The following is a 15,345-nucleotide window of genomic DNA, read 5'->3' on the forward strand; positions in this document are numbered from 1 at the left end:
TGTATTGGCTAGCGGGTGAGTGTCTCTGCTAGCTGCATTTCCAGTGTTGGTCAATCCTTACTTAGCAAATACAACAACCAATAATGTTATCGCGTTATTATATCGAAGATTTCCCACCGCTAGCATTGCCGAAAATCAAATCTGAATCTCAAAAGTAAAAAGGAAGCGACAAAGTGTAGTTTAAAGTGAGAAAAAAGTGTGATAACTAAGAAGAGTGACAAACGAGCGATTAAGGTAAATGTTAAAAGAGGTTTTTCGAAAACAAATAACTTTTTGGGGGAAAAAACTCCTGACAACAAGTTGTTTGCGGTGAATGTATCTGTGTGTGCTTGAGTTGCGTGTGTGTGCGTGTGATGATCGGTTTTCGTTTTGTTGCTGACCTTCGCCGATCGTAAATGAGTAAAAATCGAATCCGAAAGACAAAAGCCGCTTGAACTCTTCCAATGTCAAAAACTTCATGAAAAAAACACCAGTAATTGTGCGGAAATGCAAAAATAACAAGCCAGTCAAATAAGTGGCACACAATACATAAAAGGTTTTTTGTACCTTTTGCGCGCGCTTTCTCTGCAAATCTATTACTTAACAGCTGTTCTCTCTCTCTCGCTCTTTAAAAATATAAACTAAATTTTTACTTTCTTTTTTCCGGCTTTTTGTTTTTGCTTTTGCTATTACGCTTCATCTGACAATGCGTGTGCGTGTGTGTGTATACCGTTATGTACCCGCAACCTGTTTCCATTCTTATGAGAATTCCAATCAGAGTCTTTCACTTTCCGTTGTTTGTAGGCGCAAAAAAAAAAAAACAAGGTCAGCCGCTGTTTAATACATATGTTTAAATGCTATATCTATCAAAGAGAGAGCCTTAATTTGTTCTGTTTTCACGCTCAATTTCGCACAAGTACAGTTTGTTATTTTGCAAGACCTGCGAACAAGAATGAGCAGGCATAAAAGAGGGAGAAGCAACAGCAGGCGTCGCTTACACACACGCACACTCTCTCATTTACATTCCCATTTACACACAGTCACATTTGCGGCTTGCAATTTGTTTTGATTGCAACAACAACAGCGACCTAGTTTAATTTGGGTTTTTTTCGTATGCCGCTTTAATTCGGCACGTAGACCGCCTTACGCACACACCTGTGCCTGTGTAAATGTAAAACATGTTGGGGCCTTTTTTCGGCCACTTTCGCCGAACGAAAAAGTGGAAGAAGAAAGAATGCAAGCAAAACAACAACAAAGCCAAAGCCAGCAGAACATTTACAGTGTTGTAAAGCAGAGCGGTCAGTCGGAGTTGCCACCTAGTGTCTTACATATGTGCGGCTGGTCACGTATTACAAAAATACAGATAAATAAAGTATGGAAAAGGGGGGGAGGAAAAGAGAGCCAAAAAAGCGTGTGGGTGCTGCAATAAAAACGCTATAAATAGCTGTAAGAAGACACAACAGCTGCTCTGCAGGTTTTCAGCCTTATCTTTATCACTCGTTGTGCAAACAAAGAATATCAACAAAAGAGCGTGTTAAAATGTAGCGATGAATATTTGCATATTTATGTTTCTCAATTTGCATTCTTTTGTTGTTTTTGTTATCAGGTGGCAACCCTGCGGGCAACAGCGGTCCTGCAGGCAGTGGCGTATGCAAAGTTCATTTTGTGGGGGTCCTACTATATAGATCAATACATAAAATTTCATATATGTATCAATCGTGTCTATATAAAGACATATTTAAACATTTTTCATTGTTTGCTTTTTGGGAACCCCTTAGCTGCGCCCCTGGCTGTAATGTTTCTTCTCTTTCTTTCACAACCGGAATTTTTCGCTGTTGCTTTTGCTGCGCGCATTCTCACGTACACACACGCACCGGGCGCGCGTGCGAGCGAGACGGCAATGCTCAGCTGCTCGCGTTATCACTGCATTCGCTTTGGTCACCATTTCGTACATGCGTCGATTTTTCGTCAGTGTTCCTCGCGTGCAGACGCGTTTTCGTTTTTCTCGCCGCTTTCCTTTAAATTTTAAAAAAAAGTATAGTGCTTTGGTTTTTGCAACGTGATATAAACAGAAGTGTGTGCTCGTTAAAGGTAAATGTTTATGAATTCGTGGCAAAACGTGCTAATAATAGAAAAGTTGTACAATTTAGCCGCATTTTCACCACATCTCCAAAAAAAGAAGTGAATTGCGAGACAACTACACATGCATACACAAGCCGGTGCATGAAGTACACACGCACGCACACATACACACACAGAAATGCCACAAAAGTGGCTTTATAAAATCAGTGTCCCCAAAAAAGCAATGAAAAAACGCAATGAAACGAAATAAAGAAATAACAACATATCAACGCACCTGGAAGAAGAAGAAACAGCGGCTCTCTTTTTCTTGCAGCCTTGTTGCTCTTGCGTGTGTAGAGAGAGGGGGAGTTGTGTAGTACGCATACAAAGGCAACGAACGAGCGCGTTTTTGAGTGTTCCTTTTTTGGCGCTTTGTTTATCAAGTCAAGTTTCCCCCTGCTCCCCAGCAAAAAAAAAAAACAAAGTTGCACTCGCTCATTTACACACAAACAGAAGTATTGCCAGGCAACACAAAAAAAATTGCGCTTGTAATTGTGAGGCGCGCGCGTGGCTTAGGCTATGGCCATCTCGCTCGCACACCCCCCATTGATCCCCCGGTTTTTGTATTGGTTTTGTTGTTGTTCTACAGTGGCTGTATTTAAAACATGTTTGCTAAATTTAATTAACACTGCCCTGGAAATAAACCACTTGCTACGCTCCGCTGATAAGATATTTAAGCATTTCGTTTTGTTGTTTTCCCCCTGCGCTGTGAATGTGGCGAAAATTCAAAATGTCGCGCGGACTGGTTTTTTCATGTTGGTTTGTGGTTTTTCAATAGCATTTTTTATCAAGACTGTGCAAGTACAAGTGACGAAAAATCTGACAAGCTGTCAAATAAGTTGGATCGCCTTTCAACACTGCCAAGCAAGAATGTTCGTAGATAAATTGATGTCATTCATCAACACTTGATTCAAACAAATGAAATAGTGAATTATATATTTTGTATCTTCTTTTAATAATTAACAATACTCTAACATAATTTCCTATCTTTATTTTCCAGCACAAATGCAGCCAACTACAGTGAAGCCTGGGCAATGGATGTTGGCAATGCAAGCGCTCGTAACAAAGAACGCAAACGGAATGTCCACGCACAAATAACATCAGCACAACTTCAGTGATCACCACAGCACATACCAAACACACAAACATTTAAAAACAAAAACGTTTCAAACAAACACTTCAAAAATCAAAAATTTAAAGCATACAAAATCAAAAAGCTAGCGACAAAAAAACAAAAAAAAAGCCCCCATTAGTCACAGTAAAACTTGTGTAATTATCACCCGAAAACAAACGAATCGCCATGTTCAATTTCCATAAACCACGCGTCTACCGCTCCGCGGATGGCTGCTGCATTTGCCGTGCCAAATCGAGTAGTTCCCGGTTCACCGCCTCCCGGAAGTACGAGAAGGAGTCGATGCAGTGCTTCAATCTCCACGAGCCGCGAAACGGAGAGATCTGCAACGCCTGCGTCCTCCTGGTCAAGCGCTACAAGCGTCTGCCTATCGGGAGCAAGCGCCACTGGGGTCATGTGAGTATTATGGGATAGGATTTAATTGTATTTAGGGTTTACTATTTGTAATCCAAAGAAATTTGGTGATCTTTAAATGTATATTCAAAGTCTCACTAACTATTACAATTTGTATAATACATATACATAATTTTGTATCTGAACCATAATATTCATTGCGAAACGTATGAATTTCGTTTGGTTTTGAAATAACACATAGGAGAGAAAGAAAATTAGGGTGTTCATTAACACCGCTGTAAATACGTAATATTCGCAGTTAAATCAATGAAGGGCCGGTTTCTCAAGTCCCTGACAAAGTCTGTCACTTTTCTTAAAAATAATCGATTTTTTTCGACTCCCTAAATTTATCGGAAAAGAAACCATGACAGGGCTAAAATCAGCTGTCATTTAATAGGGAGTCGAGTCCTGTCAGAGTTGGATTGAAGCTCAAGAAAACCAATTTTACTTAGCAGGGACCTTTTACAAATAAACAGGTATTCTAAAATTAATATTGTGAAGTTCATTAAATTCAAGTTGTACTTAATTTTGTTATGAAATAAAAAGCCTGAAGTACTCTCGCATTGAACTAAAACATTTATTTGCACTTTGCAGGTGGTGGACGCCCGTGCTGGACCCGGAACGAAATCCATGGCTAAACAAAAGAAGCGCGACAACGAAGCGGCGGAGGGCAAGAACGCCAATGGCAGCGCCAACTCATTCCTGCCCGAAAAGTTCGCCAAGATCTTCAAGAAGAATCGCAAGGGCAAGGCCACAACTGCTTCGGCACAGTCTGGAGCAGCAGCAGCCGCATCAACATCGGTCTCCGGTGTTCTAAATCGTCCCAGCAGCACTTCACCTACCTCCGAGCATCAGCCCAGCGATTCCAACGAGAGCTACGACGATGAGCAGATGCCGCCGGGACTTATGGGATCCCCCGGAGCTCCCTATCAAACTCGCAAGCGTACGGCGGCCGCTGCCCTAGCAATTTCTGCAGACTCGGAGACCAGCAAGCGCCCGAAGTTGACCGGGAGCAACCGACGTCGTCAAATGGCACCGCAAAAAAATCGTCGGGCCGTCGACAATGTGCCCTTTTTCGAGAAGAGCGATCTCGTACGCCTGGAGGTCTGTTGCGGTGTGGTCTTCCAGAGCCTGTCCCTCGGCAACTGTTGCTACATCATCGATCCGGAGCTGTACAAACCGTGCGAGATGCACCAGCGTCTGCGCCACCACCAGCTGCAGCTGAAGCTCAAGCAGCAGCAGCAACTCGAGCTGCCGGTGGGGGCCACAAATCCCATTCCTATCGCACAGGCCATCTCTACTCAAGTTAAAAGCCAGGGGCCAAAGATGGGGCCACTCAAGAAGCACCATATGTACTTCAAGCGTCAGTCGCAGGCATTTCCGGAGAGTGATACCCCTAGCATAAGTCCAATTCCATTGAGCAAGACTGATACTGAAACTGAGACAATGTCGTCGTCGAAGCCACATTCCAATCTGTCGCTGAACCAGAAGCCCACCGACCAGTCCCAATCGCAGTCCCAACCGGCGACCGAAAACCAAACCCAAACCGTTTCCGTGGGCGCTGCCTCGCCATCGTCGCTGTCCAATTGCTCCACCTCATCCTCGGTGGCCAACAAGTTCAACGACAACTCCTCGGATTCGGGATTCGATGAGCATGTGCTGGACCGCAAGTCTGTCAGTCCACCAACGGTAGGTGTTCTCCCTATTTATATTTTAAGAGTTTATGACTAAGTCTATTCTATTTACATATACAGCAGGATGAGTGGAAACTGCGTGGATCACTTGTTGGTGGCAGGCAGCTAATCCTGGCCAGCGGTCTTCCTCTGGCTGGACAGCCGCAGAATCTGGTGCTGGCTGGCAACGAGTTTACGGCACGCATTGTGCAGCAGCGCGAAACCGGAGATGGAGCTCCGGTAGCAGGAGCAGCATCAGCAGGAGGAGCACCTGTCAAAATCAACGTACTCGGCGGATCTCAGGGCAATGGCAATATAATGCGCGCAATATTCAATAGCGCGAACAGCATTCAGCACGAGAACGGGGTGACCACCATACTGCCAGCCTCCTCATTGGCGGCCACCAATCAAACTGCCGCCATGAACGCCATTGCGCCCAGCACGGTGACCATAACGCCGTCATCGGTGGGCAAGAAGGTGGCAGTGCCCCCGAGTCCCAAGTTTATACTGCTGAAGCCGGCCAAATTTGTTGGCCAAGCGGGAGCAGCAGTGGCGGCGGCCACTTCGGCGGAGCCACCTGCTCCTCATCCTCCTCCAGAAGCCAAAATCGTATAAGCGAACGAAAACGAAAGAGAGAGAGATAGAGATAGATAGGAGATGCCTAGCGTCTCGCAGGGAGTTTTCCCCCTGTTACATTTGTTATACTTCAATCTACCTATTTAATGGCTACAGAAAGCCAACCTCCCTCCCATCAATTTATTATTTTTTTTTTGTACTTTTTATTTCTTATCTCAACGTTTGAGGAAGAGTGTTCCCCACACACGTATTTATTCTAAGTTGTGCCCCCAAAGCAGTGCATAGTGTACATAAACAACACGGTTTACTTGTATCCATATATCTCCCCTACAAATGTTCTTTGTAGAATACTCAGCCGAAGCAGCAGCTCCCATTTCATTTAGGGTAGTATTTAACACTTCAGAAACACCTTAACTTAGACGTTACTTTATGTAAATACGTTTTAAGCCAGCATAATGACTTGTTTTTGTCTAGTTGCCCAACTTAGTCAACGTGTCTGCCCCAATCCCTCCATTACCATGTTGAGCGGTATTGTCAAACGGATTGCAGAACGGAGAGCAGTTTTGGAAGCGACTTTTGTAGTAGTTGGACGTGTAGTAGTTCAGTGCCCTAGTAGTCTGTAGTTGAACACAAAGTTTGCTCTTTTCCGGCGAGGCTGGAAAATCATAGCCTTTAGCGTGGCGAAAGAGCGAACAAAACCACCCAAAACACACAGAAACATACAAATTGTAGCCTTAGGAATGCCTAAACAAACAAACAAGAAACACAAGAAAAAGAAACCAATGTGTGTTAAATGAAAATGTTTTTTATTTCAAATACAAATACAAATAAAATATTTGGAACTATATTAAATGATCTTTACCTTGGGTATTTTAAATATTCGAAAAGTGGGGAAATAAATCTCTTATTTATACATTTATACTTTATTTGATATTAATTTGCATGCCCACAACATACAAAATTCGGAGTTTCGTTACAAATACTAAACATTTCTTATGGTCTTTGTGCTTTCCCAGCAACATATCCGTAATATCAATCTATGTACAAAACGCTAATTTATTTGGCAATTGAATTGTGCATATGGGTTATATTGATGCAGATGCAGCCCTACAGGCTGTAATAGAACTCCTGGGCGTCCAGATACAGGGCGATGCCCACCCAGACGAGGGTGTTCCATGTGGCCTCCAGCAGGAGCATGAAATGGGTGTTCATCGCCCCGATCCGCCAGTGCCAGGGCAGCATTTTGTGCATCACCGAGTGGCCCACATACATCACGATGGCATTCATGCCGCACTCGGTGAAGGGATAGCCCGACCAGCTCCACGTCTCCCGCACATCGATGAAGTAGTAGAGCAGCGACAGGATTACCAGGGCCAGACTGACGGTCACGCAGACGAAGGACAGCGACCAGAGGTTCTTGTTCACGGGAATGGCGCCTCCTTCACGCGAAAATCCACTCAGAGCGCCGCCAATGAGGCCCAGTAGAATGGCCAGGATCATCCAGCGACGGATCCGCGACTGCCAGGTGGGATGCACCAGTAGGGTTACGCCCGCAAAGGCCCCCAGGAGCACCTGCACCACGCTCAGGATGCAGCCTGTAAATGGTTAAATTAAGGGATAGTCAGGTAGTTTTTTAAGGTGGGCTTAAGATTAAGATATAAACGTTGCAGCGGTTTCGAATAAGTTTCAATATTTTTTAACTAAAACTAAAAATGCAATATATTTCAAAGCAATAAATTGTTTCCTTCGATTTTTAGTTGACTTATACCGCGAATTCTTCAGATTCAAGTTGCTTTTATAGGATTTTCTTCTAGCCAGCTGCTGCATCGTTTACACCCAACCCTATGGGCCCTAACTCACCGAAAACACCCTCCGGATCGAAAGCTGTGGAGTCGTAGACATACTTGGCAGTGGGATGTTGGAAAATGTGCGCATTGCCCAGCACCTGAAGGTCCGCATAACCGGCCGCACCACCAATACAGTTCGGATGGGCATTGTAATCGTGCTTGCCACCCGGTCCCAGATAACCTCGCGGACATCCCGGCACTCGGAGGCCAAAGGTCAGACCCAAATAGGTGGCCACCAGGGCCAGCAGCACGGCCAACTCGCCGCTAAAGAGACACACATCGTGAACGGCCCGTTGCCACGATCTTTGCGGGCTTATGGGCTCCCTGCGGCAGCACAACGTATGCAGAACACCGACTACCAGAAAAGCAACTCCAAATCGCTGCAGGACGCCCATGAGACGCAGCTTCTCCAAATTCGGTCCACTCATCGAGTTCAGACACAAGCCAATGGCAAAGAGTTTGATGGATCGCCACACGATGCGCAGGCAAATCCCGGCCTTGCTGCTGCCGCGCGATAGTTGAGATTTCACGGAGAGCGGTATGCACACGCCCATTATCCAGAGGAACGAGGGAAAGACCACGTCGGCCAGGTGCAGGCCGTTCCAGGCTGCGTGCTCGATCCAGGTGTAGCCGCCACCGCCACTGTTCACAAAGATCATCAGAACGATCGAAAGGCTGTGGGGAAAGAGATCCAAGTTAGTTTGGGAATAACATGTAGGAAATTGTTCTTGTCATTAAGAAGAAGGTTTTTACACTATAAAGTAGCCGATTTATAAACCCTTTTTTCAAATAAAATAAAAAAGCTGTTTCGCGAATTCTTCAGAACATCCACATTACCATTAAAATAGGTTTATAAGCTTTCATTATGTGGCTTGGGGTACCTTTGCTAATAAGATGCTCATATAGAACACTTGACAGTTCTCTTTAGGATTGCCTATTATAGAAATCAGAAGTTCAAATGAGTTTTAGTGTACTATCCCAAAATGCAAGTTTTACTATGGTTAGTAATCCTATTTGTACTTTCAGTACTATCTTAAGACGTGACTTTTCCAAGGGTAGTGATCCCATTTTTATAAAACTGCTATACACCACAGAGCATTTTCAGAATCATTTCTCAGTACAAGCTCTTGAAACACAAAGTTATCTGAGTTTTCCATGGGCAGTGGCCTGTTTAACCCAAGGCTGTACCCGGGGTATCCCCGGCTTACCCGCGGAAGGTGTCCAGACTGCGGAGTCGCTTCCTCTGGGTGGCTTTGGTGGCGGCTTCTCCGATGCTGTCGGCGGCAGCGGTGGCCTCGTCATAGCGATAGCAACGCCAGGCGCAGCTCACAAGTTTCAGGGCGATTAGCAGGGCGGCAACCAGCACGAAAACGGCGAGGAAAGCTGCGGGAAATAGGGTATTAGCGATAAGTAATACAATACATTGGAATATCTGGAGTGGCACGGTCAAGTGCATGGGGCACTTGGGGATTACGGATTAGGGAATGCGGATTATGGAGCACTAACCATAATTAATGGGTACACCCGGCTTGTCCACCGCAAAGGCACAGGTCCCATTCGCTTGGAGGGTCAGGTTGTAGACGCCGAATTCCTGCAGATCGGTGCGACGCAGCCAACAGAGCGACGAGCTGCGGGGAAATCGAATACAAATTATTATTAAACTTGAAAAGAACAGGTGTAATGGCAATTGGCATGCATTGCTAAGCAGTTTCGCTTAAACTAGTTAACACACATACGCAAATTATAGGCTATGCAGTGGTGAATGACTATGGCTAACTGAAAGGGTCAAAAGAAAATAATATTTAATAAATGATAACGAAAAACTATCTTTTAAATTGGATCAAAGCAAGACAATTATGAATTTTGTATTACATTCATATTTTTATATTGATAAAAATGTATTACAATTTAATTAGGGGTATTTCTTATTTTCAAAACAACGAATTAATATATGTTTCAGTAAAAGACCCGTGATAAAAATATGAATGTCTTATAATATTATTTTAAATAAACATAACTTTCAGTGAAGCCCCATGATATAATATTATTATCTTTAAATATTAGATCCATTTATTATGAAAATTACTTAGTAAATAAGAGATATGATACTCAGGTTCCTTGCTGGATACATTTTAAATTTGTATTACATAAGTGAAAAGTTTTGGAATCACTGTATCTTTAAGATGTTACCATGTCTATCAGGTCAAAACTTAATTCTTAAGTACTAACGTTTGACCTTAGCTAGTGGCCACTGTACCTGTGACCCTGCCTTGTTTTCTGTCGCCGCAGCCAGTGCCCACTGTGCAGTGATACAGTGATACTTACACATTGTCGTAGGCATAGTGACCCTGATCGTGTTCGAATATTTTGAAATTCAGCCCAAATGCCGAACTCAAACGTAACGGTTCATCGACGCCGGCAGCGGCGTCGGCAGCGGGCAGAGCTTTCACTTTGGTGTACGGACACTGCGAATCAAAATCCAAATAAAATGGAATCAATAAATTGAAAGTGAAACCGATTGCGCGCGAGTGTTATAATCATTACATATCGCATATATTATTTATTACCGTGTAACATTCGTCGGACAGGGAGTACAGGTGGCTCTCGCTAGTGAGCTCCGATCGCAGGTACAGGTAGAACTGGTCGACGGACAAGGCGCGCATGTCCAAATCCCGCCATTTCGGCTCGGTGTATTCCACAAAAAGTGACATTTTACGCCTATTTCATATATTTTTCTTTGTTGCGCTCGCTTTTCATTCACATTTGCAAATTGCAATTGCAATTGCCAAATTGCATTCAACGCGGCTGAGATTACGCACACACACACACACGCACGACGAGCGACTAACTTAAACTAAACTTAAAAGCGCTTGATTTTCAACCATCTCAAGCGTTTTTTGCTTAGTATCGCCACTAAATAACAAAACAATTTCGAGTGCGCAATAAAAACAAAATCGCAAGTGCCAATAGCAACAACAACACAGCAAACAGAAGCAGTAGGCAGCAACAACATACGACAATAAACAGTAACATCGGCTGGGCGTTGCCACATTTCAGCTGGGCGAGAGTTGGAAATTAGCTTTATAAGAATATGGTTAAATAAATAAATTAATTTAAATACATTAAACTTAAACTTTAACATATTTATGTGTTGGTAAAATCACCAGTTAATTAATTAATGTTAACAACTCTAAGTATTATTTGTTATTTATTTAATTTTTGATTGACATAAACATGGATTTCTAATAGAATCACAATAAATTGTGATTAAGTAAATAAATAAATTGAAAAGGTTGAATTCCTATGCTGTGATAACATTAAACTTTACTGATTAAGGGGTAACATGAAAACTAATTACATATAAATATATTATTTATGTGTTGGTAAAATCACATGTAGGTTATTTATTGTTAACAATTTTAAGTATTATTGGCTATTTATTTAATTTTTGATTGACATAAACATGTTTTTGTAATAAAATTACAATAAATTGTGATTAAATAAATAGATAAAATGAAATGGTTGAATTCCTATGCTGTGATAACATAACACTTTAATAATTAAAGCGTTACATGGAAACTAATAACATTCGAATATATTTATTTATGTGTTGGTAAAATCACCAGTTGTTTAATTAATGTTAACAATTCTAAGTATTATTAATTATTTATTTAATTTTTGATTGACATATACATGTTTTTCTGATAAAATCACAATAAAAAACATTTCCAATAAGAACTGCGCATAATCGTGGCAGCTGTTTACAAAGGATGGTAGTCTGGCAACGCTGTCATTCTAAGCGTTTTCAACTGTTGCTTAGTTTATAAAAAGCAATTAAATAGTAAGAGTTATATGATTAGGGTAAATAATTCGCAAATAAATAAACCCTTACTAAGGGCATACAGACATTAAACGCCTATTTTTCGTTCATATTTGGCAGCAGCCAATTGGGGGCGTTGCACTCGGTGCGGTCTGGCAACGCCATCAGCTGTTTTTGCATTCCGCTGCCACAAAACAAAATTAAATTGTTGCTGATGAATTGGATTTCCGGAACTTGGAGTGACTTGCTCTGATTTGTGAACCTGGAATCGGATCACCGGCGATGGGCAGCACGCGGGAGCGGGAAAGGGAGAGTCGCCTGTGCGCCGTCACCTTCTTCGCGAGGCTGCATCCTGGCGACGTCTGCGGCAGCAACGGCCTGCCCCTCACGCCCAACTCCATTGCGATCCTGGGCAGGGCCCAGAAACTGAAGGAGCTGCAGGACGAGACCCTCTGCCAGTACCTGGATGTGATCCGCGGCAAGCACGGTGGGTTGTGTGGTCCCGGGAAGCTCTGAATCCGGTCTAGATAAGTCCAAAACCCAAACAGCATCCGAAGTCAACCAAAACCACCCATTATTAATTTTCCCATATGGGTTTAGCCTATTAGTTAGACTAAAAAACTATAATATCTCAAGTTTTCTTTTACTTTCAAATCACATGATTAAAACATAAAAATTCTATAGACATACCCCACGATTGGTTCCGAGAGGCTCTGAATCTGGTCCAGACAAGTCTAAAAGTTCCCAAAACCACCCATTAATTCTATTTCCATACCAACAAATCTATAATATCTTAATTTTTCTTTTAATACCTTTAAAAACTAATTGTAAATATCAATATAAATTCTACAGATATAACTATTACCCCAAAAAAGTATCAAATCCCAAAAACACCCACTGTTTCTAAGGCAGTATTAGATTTAGCCCTACTGATAGTTATAAAATTGTCTTATTGTCTTCAAAAACACATACTAATTCAGAACAAAGACTTTATAAGATCGTTTCTAAATTCCGCCCAAACTTGTATAAGTTTCTAAAACTCTTGCAGATTACTAGAATGTAATGTATGTTCGTTTATTATAATCAACAGCTAGTTAATCCCAAACCCACTCTTTTCAGAACGCACCATTGTGGTTTCGGAGTACCTGGGAATGTCCCTGGAGGATTATGCCAAGCGTCATCCTCCGCTGGCCATCGCCCAGATCCTGCGAATCTTTTACCAAGTAGCGTGCGGCATTAATGTGCTGAGTCAGCACCACTTGGTGGCCCACAACCTGGAGCCCAAGCACGTCCTCATCTCCAGCGATGGTCTGCGAGTGAAACTCTTCAACTACGGGCTGCATCACATGACCAAGGGCGGCGCCTATGTTCCCTTTCCCATTGGCAATATTCGCTATATGGCACCCGAACGGCTGCTCGGCCTGAATGGCAATGTCAAGAGCGATGTGTGGGCCCTGGCCATGATGGTGGTGGAGCTAGTGTTCCAGATCGAACTCTGGCCTAAGCTGAAACTCTCGAATGTGGTTAGGAAAATCCTGGCCTTTGGCAGGAGCAACGGAGTGCTGGAGAAGATTGCGCGGGAGCATCAGTGCCACGAACGCTATGCGGAAATGGACACGAATCTGCGACAGCTGCTGGAAAGCTGTCTGAGTGTTCTGCCCAAGAGAAGACCGCTGCCGGGGGAGCTCTTAAGTCATCCGATTTTCGAAACAGTCCTTACCGATTTGAAGAAGGAGAAGCTGCAGGCTTTGGACGAGGGAGCCGAGCATGTACCCCTACTCCTGCGATGTCCCCTGTCGCAAATCTACCATCTGTGGCAACTGGCCGGCGGCGATGTCCAAGCGGAGCTGAAAAAGGAGGGTCTGATCCGCAGTGAGGCGCCCATTTTGGGTCTGCCGCAAATCGTTCGCCTGAGCGGCGCCAGCGTTTGTCCTGGTCGAAGTCAGGCGCAGCTCATGGACGACCGGGTGGTGCCGCTGCGCCTGAAGGCACTGCTCCAGCGACTGAGTCGCTTGCCAGCCGGGGTCTACTTTCCCCTGCTCCACTCGCCGCGCTTTCCCGCCCATTTTGCCCGCGAGCTGCAGGAACTGCCGCTGGTGATCCGTGAAAGGGACATCGAGTATCAGTTTCAGCGGGTGCGTCTGTTCACGCGCCTTCTTCAGGGCTATCCGCACACATCGGAGCAGCTGCGTCGCGAGGCGGCCGTGGATGTGCCCCCGCTGTTGAGGGGGCCCATTTGGGCTGCCCTCCTGGAGGTGGTGCCCAATGGGAGCTACGCCAAGATTGACAAGTTCACGTCCACAAGCACGGATCGGCAGATCGAGGTCGATATACCGCGTTGTCATCAGTACGATGAGCTGCTCTCCTCGCCGGATGGCCATCGAAAGCTGAGGCGGCTGCTCAAGGCCTGGGTCACCGCCCATCCGCAGTACGTCTACTGGCAGGGATTGGACTCGCTGACGGCGCCGTTTCTCTATCTCAACTTTAACAACGAAGGTGGGTGTTCGATTTTCCTTATAGAGTCTCAGGTTGTAAACCCTTTTATGTTCTCTCCCTTAGAGCTGGCTTTCCTCAGCCTGTTTAAGTTCATTCCAAAGTATCTGCAGTGGTTCTTTCTCAAGGACAATTCGGCGGTGATCAAGGAGTACCTCAGCAAGTTCTCCCAGCTGACTGCCTTTCATGAGCCGCTCCTCGCTCGGCATTTGGCCAGCATTAGCTTCATACCAGAGCTATTCGCCATACCCTGGTTCCTCACCATGTTCTCGCGTTAGTTTCTATTCAATCTATTGAAATCCTTGAGTTTCCTGGTCTTAAGTAATGTATAATGTATGTTACAGATGTTTTCCCGCTGCACAAGATCCTGCATTTGTGGGATAAGCTCATGCTGGGCGACAGTTCGTATCCGCTGTTCATTGGCATTGCCATATTGCGCCAGCTGAGAAGCACACTGCTTACCTCCGGTTTCAACGAGTGCATCCTGCTTTTCTCGGATCTGCCGGACATCGTGATGGATGGCTGTGTGCTGGAGTCCCAGAAGATGTACGAGGCCACTCCAAAGAGTATTACCCATCGTCAGCATGCACTGCGTCTCCAGCCGCCACAGGCATTGGTGGGTAACGAGCAAAGCCATGGATTAACCTGTATTACAATCTATTTTACTTTCCAGGACATTGGCGTGGCGGACGTGGAGTTGAAGCACCTGCAGCAGGAGCAATGCCCACGAATCAGCGCCAAGGATGTGCAATTCCTGTTGGACCACTCGCCGGCGGAGCTGGCCCTCGTGGATCTGCGCAGTGTGGTGGAGTTTGGACGAGTGCATGTGCCACATAGCATCAACATTCCCTTCGCCACCGTCCAGTTGGGTGACCAGCGACTGGAGGCTCTGCAGGTGCCCCAGTTGGAGGCGTTGCTCCGTGGGAGGATTGTGGTCTGCGTGAGCAACATCCATCAGCACTCCGTGGAGGTGGGTTCTCGCTTGACCAGTGGGATAGCTGATATTAATCCTTTGCCTTCCTTGCCCCGCAGTTCTCGCACTTCCTGGTGGCCTGCGGCGTCCAGCGCACCTGCATCCTCCACAAGGGCTTCAACGTCCTGCACTCCATCGAGCCAAATATACTCATCTCGAATTGAGCCCCGACCCGCTGATCGTTTCTCGTTGGCCTCATCGCTTCTGCTCGTCTAGCCTAAGCTCAATGTAAATTTATTATCTTTTTTAAATGGAATGTATTTGCAAATAAATTATATATATGTATTATATATAACCGATCGATTGTGCTACTAATGAACTCAAATTCATATATAAAA

At 44.5% G+C, this 15,345-nt stretch overlaps 3 protein-coding genes across 4 annotated transcripts; 2 read left to right on the top strand and 1 right to left on the bottom strand.

Moving 5' to 3' along the window:
* Positions 1-85: 85 nt before the first annotated feature.
* LOC108016878 (uncharacterized) lies at positions 86-6,726 on the top strand. 2 transcript variants are annotated; one of them, XM_017083770.4, is made up of 4 exons: positions 86-234; positions 3,101-3,628; positions 4,220-5,314; positions 5,380-6,726. In XM_017083770.4, exons 2-4 carry the CDS (start codon positions 3,401-3,403, stop codon positions 5,911-5,913), a joined length of 1,857 nt encoding a protein of 618 aa, XP_016939259.2. In that variant the 5' UTR covers positions 86-234; positions 3,101-3,400; the 3' UTR covers positions 5,914-6,726. The 2 variants fall into 2 exon arrangements, with proteins under 2 accessions (XP_016939259.2, XP_016939258.2); XM_017083769.4 differs by lacking the exon at positions 86-234 and adding an exon at positions 1,917-2,070.
* On the bottom strand, positions 6,658-10,723 carry Hgsnat (Heparan-alpha-glucosaminide N-acetyltransferase). The gene is made up of 6 exons (XM_017083771.4): positions 10,289-10,723; positions 10,047-10,186; positions 9,228-9,349; positions 8,930-9,104; positions 7,735-8,396; positions 6,658-7,469 (listed from the first exon to the last, which is right to left on the bottom strand). Exons 1-6 carry the CDS (start codon positions 10,430-10,432, stop codon positions 6,982-6,984), a joined length of 1,731 nt encoding a protein of 576 aa, XP_016939260.2. The 5' UTR covers positions 10,433-10,723; the 3' UTR covers positions 6,658-6,981.
* Positions 10,724-11,694: 971 nt separating this feature from the next.
* LOC108016890 (TBC domain-containing protein kinase-like protein) lies at positions 11,695-15,302 on the top strand. Its single transcript, XM_017083794.4, has 6 exons — positions 11,695-12,028; positions 12,661-14,037; positions 14,101-14,307; positions 14,379-14,650; positions 14,708-15,004; positions 15,067-15,302. The coding sequence occupies exons 1-6, from the start codon at positions 11,824-11,826 to the stop codon at positions 15,169-15,171; spliced, it is 2,463 nt and encodes an 820-aa protein (XP_016939283.2). The 5' UTR covers positions 11,695-11,823; the 3' UTR covers positions 15,172-15,302.
* The last annotated feature ends 43 nt before the right edge of the window (positions 15,303-15,345 follow it).

Source organism: Drosophila suzukii, chromosome X (genome assembly GCF_043229965.1).
Source record: "Drosophila suzukii chromosome X, CBGP_Dsuzu_IsoJpt1.0, whole genome shotgun sequence".
Lineage (NCBI taxonomy): Eukaryota > Metazoa > Arthropoda > Insecta > Diptera > Drosophilidae > Drosophila > Drosophila suzukii.

Bases quoted from the DNA above. Each gene is read 5' to 3' on its own strand.
- LOC108016890 (XM_017083794.4), top strand. From the start codon at position 11,824: ATGGGCAGCACGCGGGAGCGGGAAAGGGAGAGTCGCCTGTGCGCCGTC. The intron at 14,308-14,378 runs GTTAGTTTCTAT...TGTATGTTACAG, and splicing joins GTTCCTCACCATGTTCTCGC to ATGTTTTCCCGCTGCACAAG. The intron at 15,005-15,066 runs GTGGGTTCTCGC...CTTGCCCCGCAG, and splicing joins TCCATCAGCACTCCGTGGAG to TTCTCGCACTTCCTGGTGGC.
- Hgsnat (XM_017083771.4), bottom strand. From the start codon at position 10,432: ATGTCACTTTTTGTGGAATACACCGAGCCGAAATGGCGGGATTTGGAC. The intron at 10,187-10,288 runs GTAATAAATAAT...TTTGATTCGCAG, and splicing joins TGTCCGACGAATGTTACACG to TGTCCGTACACCAAAGTGAA. The intron at 9,105-9,227 runs GTTAGTGCTCCA...TATTTCCCGCAG, and splicing joins GGGTGTACCCATTAATTATG to CTTTCCTCGCCGTTTTCGTG.
- LOC108016878 (XM_017083770.4), top strand. From the start codon at position 3,401: ATGTTCAATTTCCATAAACCACGCGTCTACCGCTCCGCGGATGGCTGC. The intron at 3,629-4,219 runs GTGAGTATTATG...TGCACTTTGCAG, and splicing joins GCAAGCGCCACTGGGGTCAT to GTGGTGGACGCCCGTGCTGG. The intron at 5,315-5,379 runs GTAGGTGTTCTC...TTACATATACAG, and splicing joins AGTCTGTCAGTCCACCAACG to CAGGATGAGTGGAAACTGCG.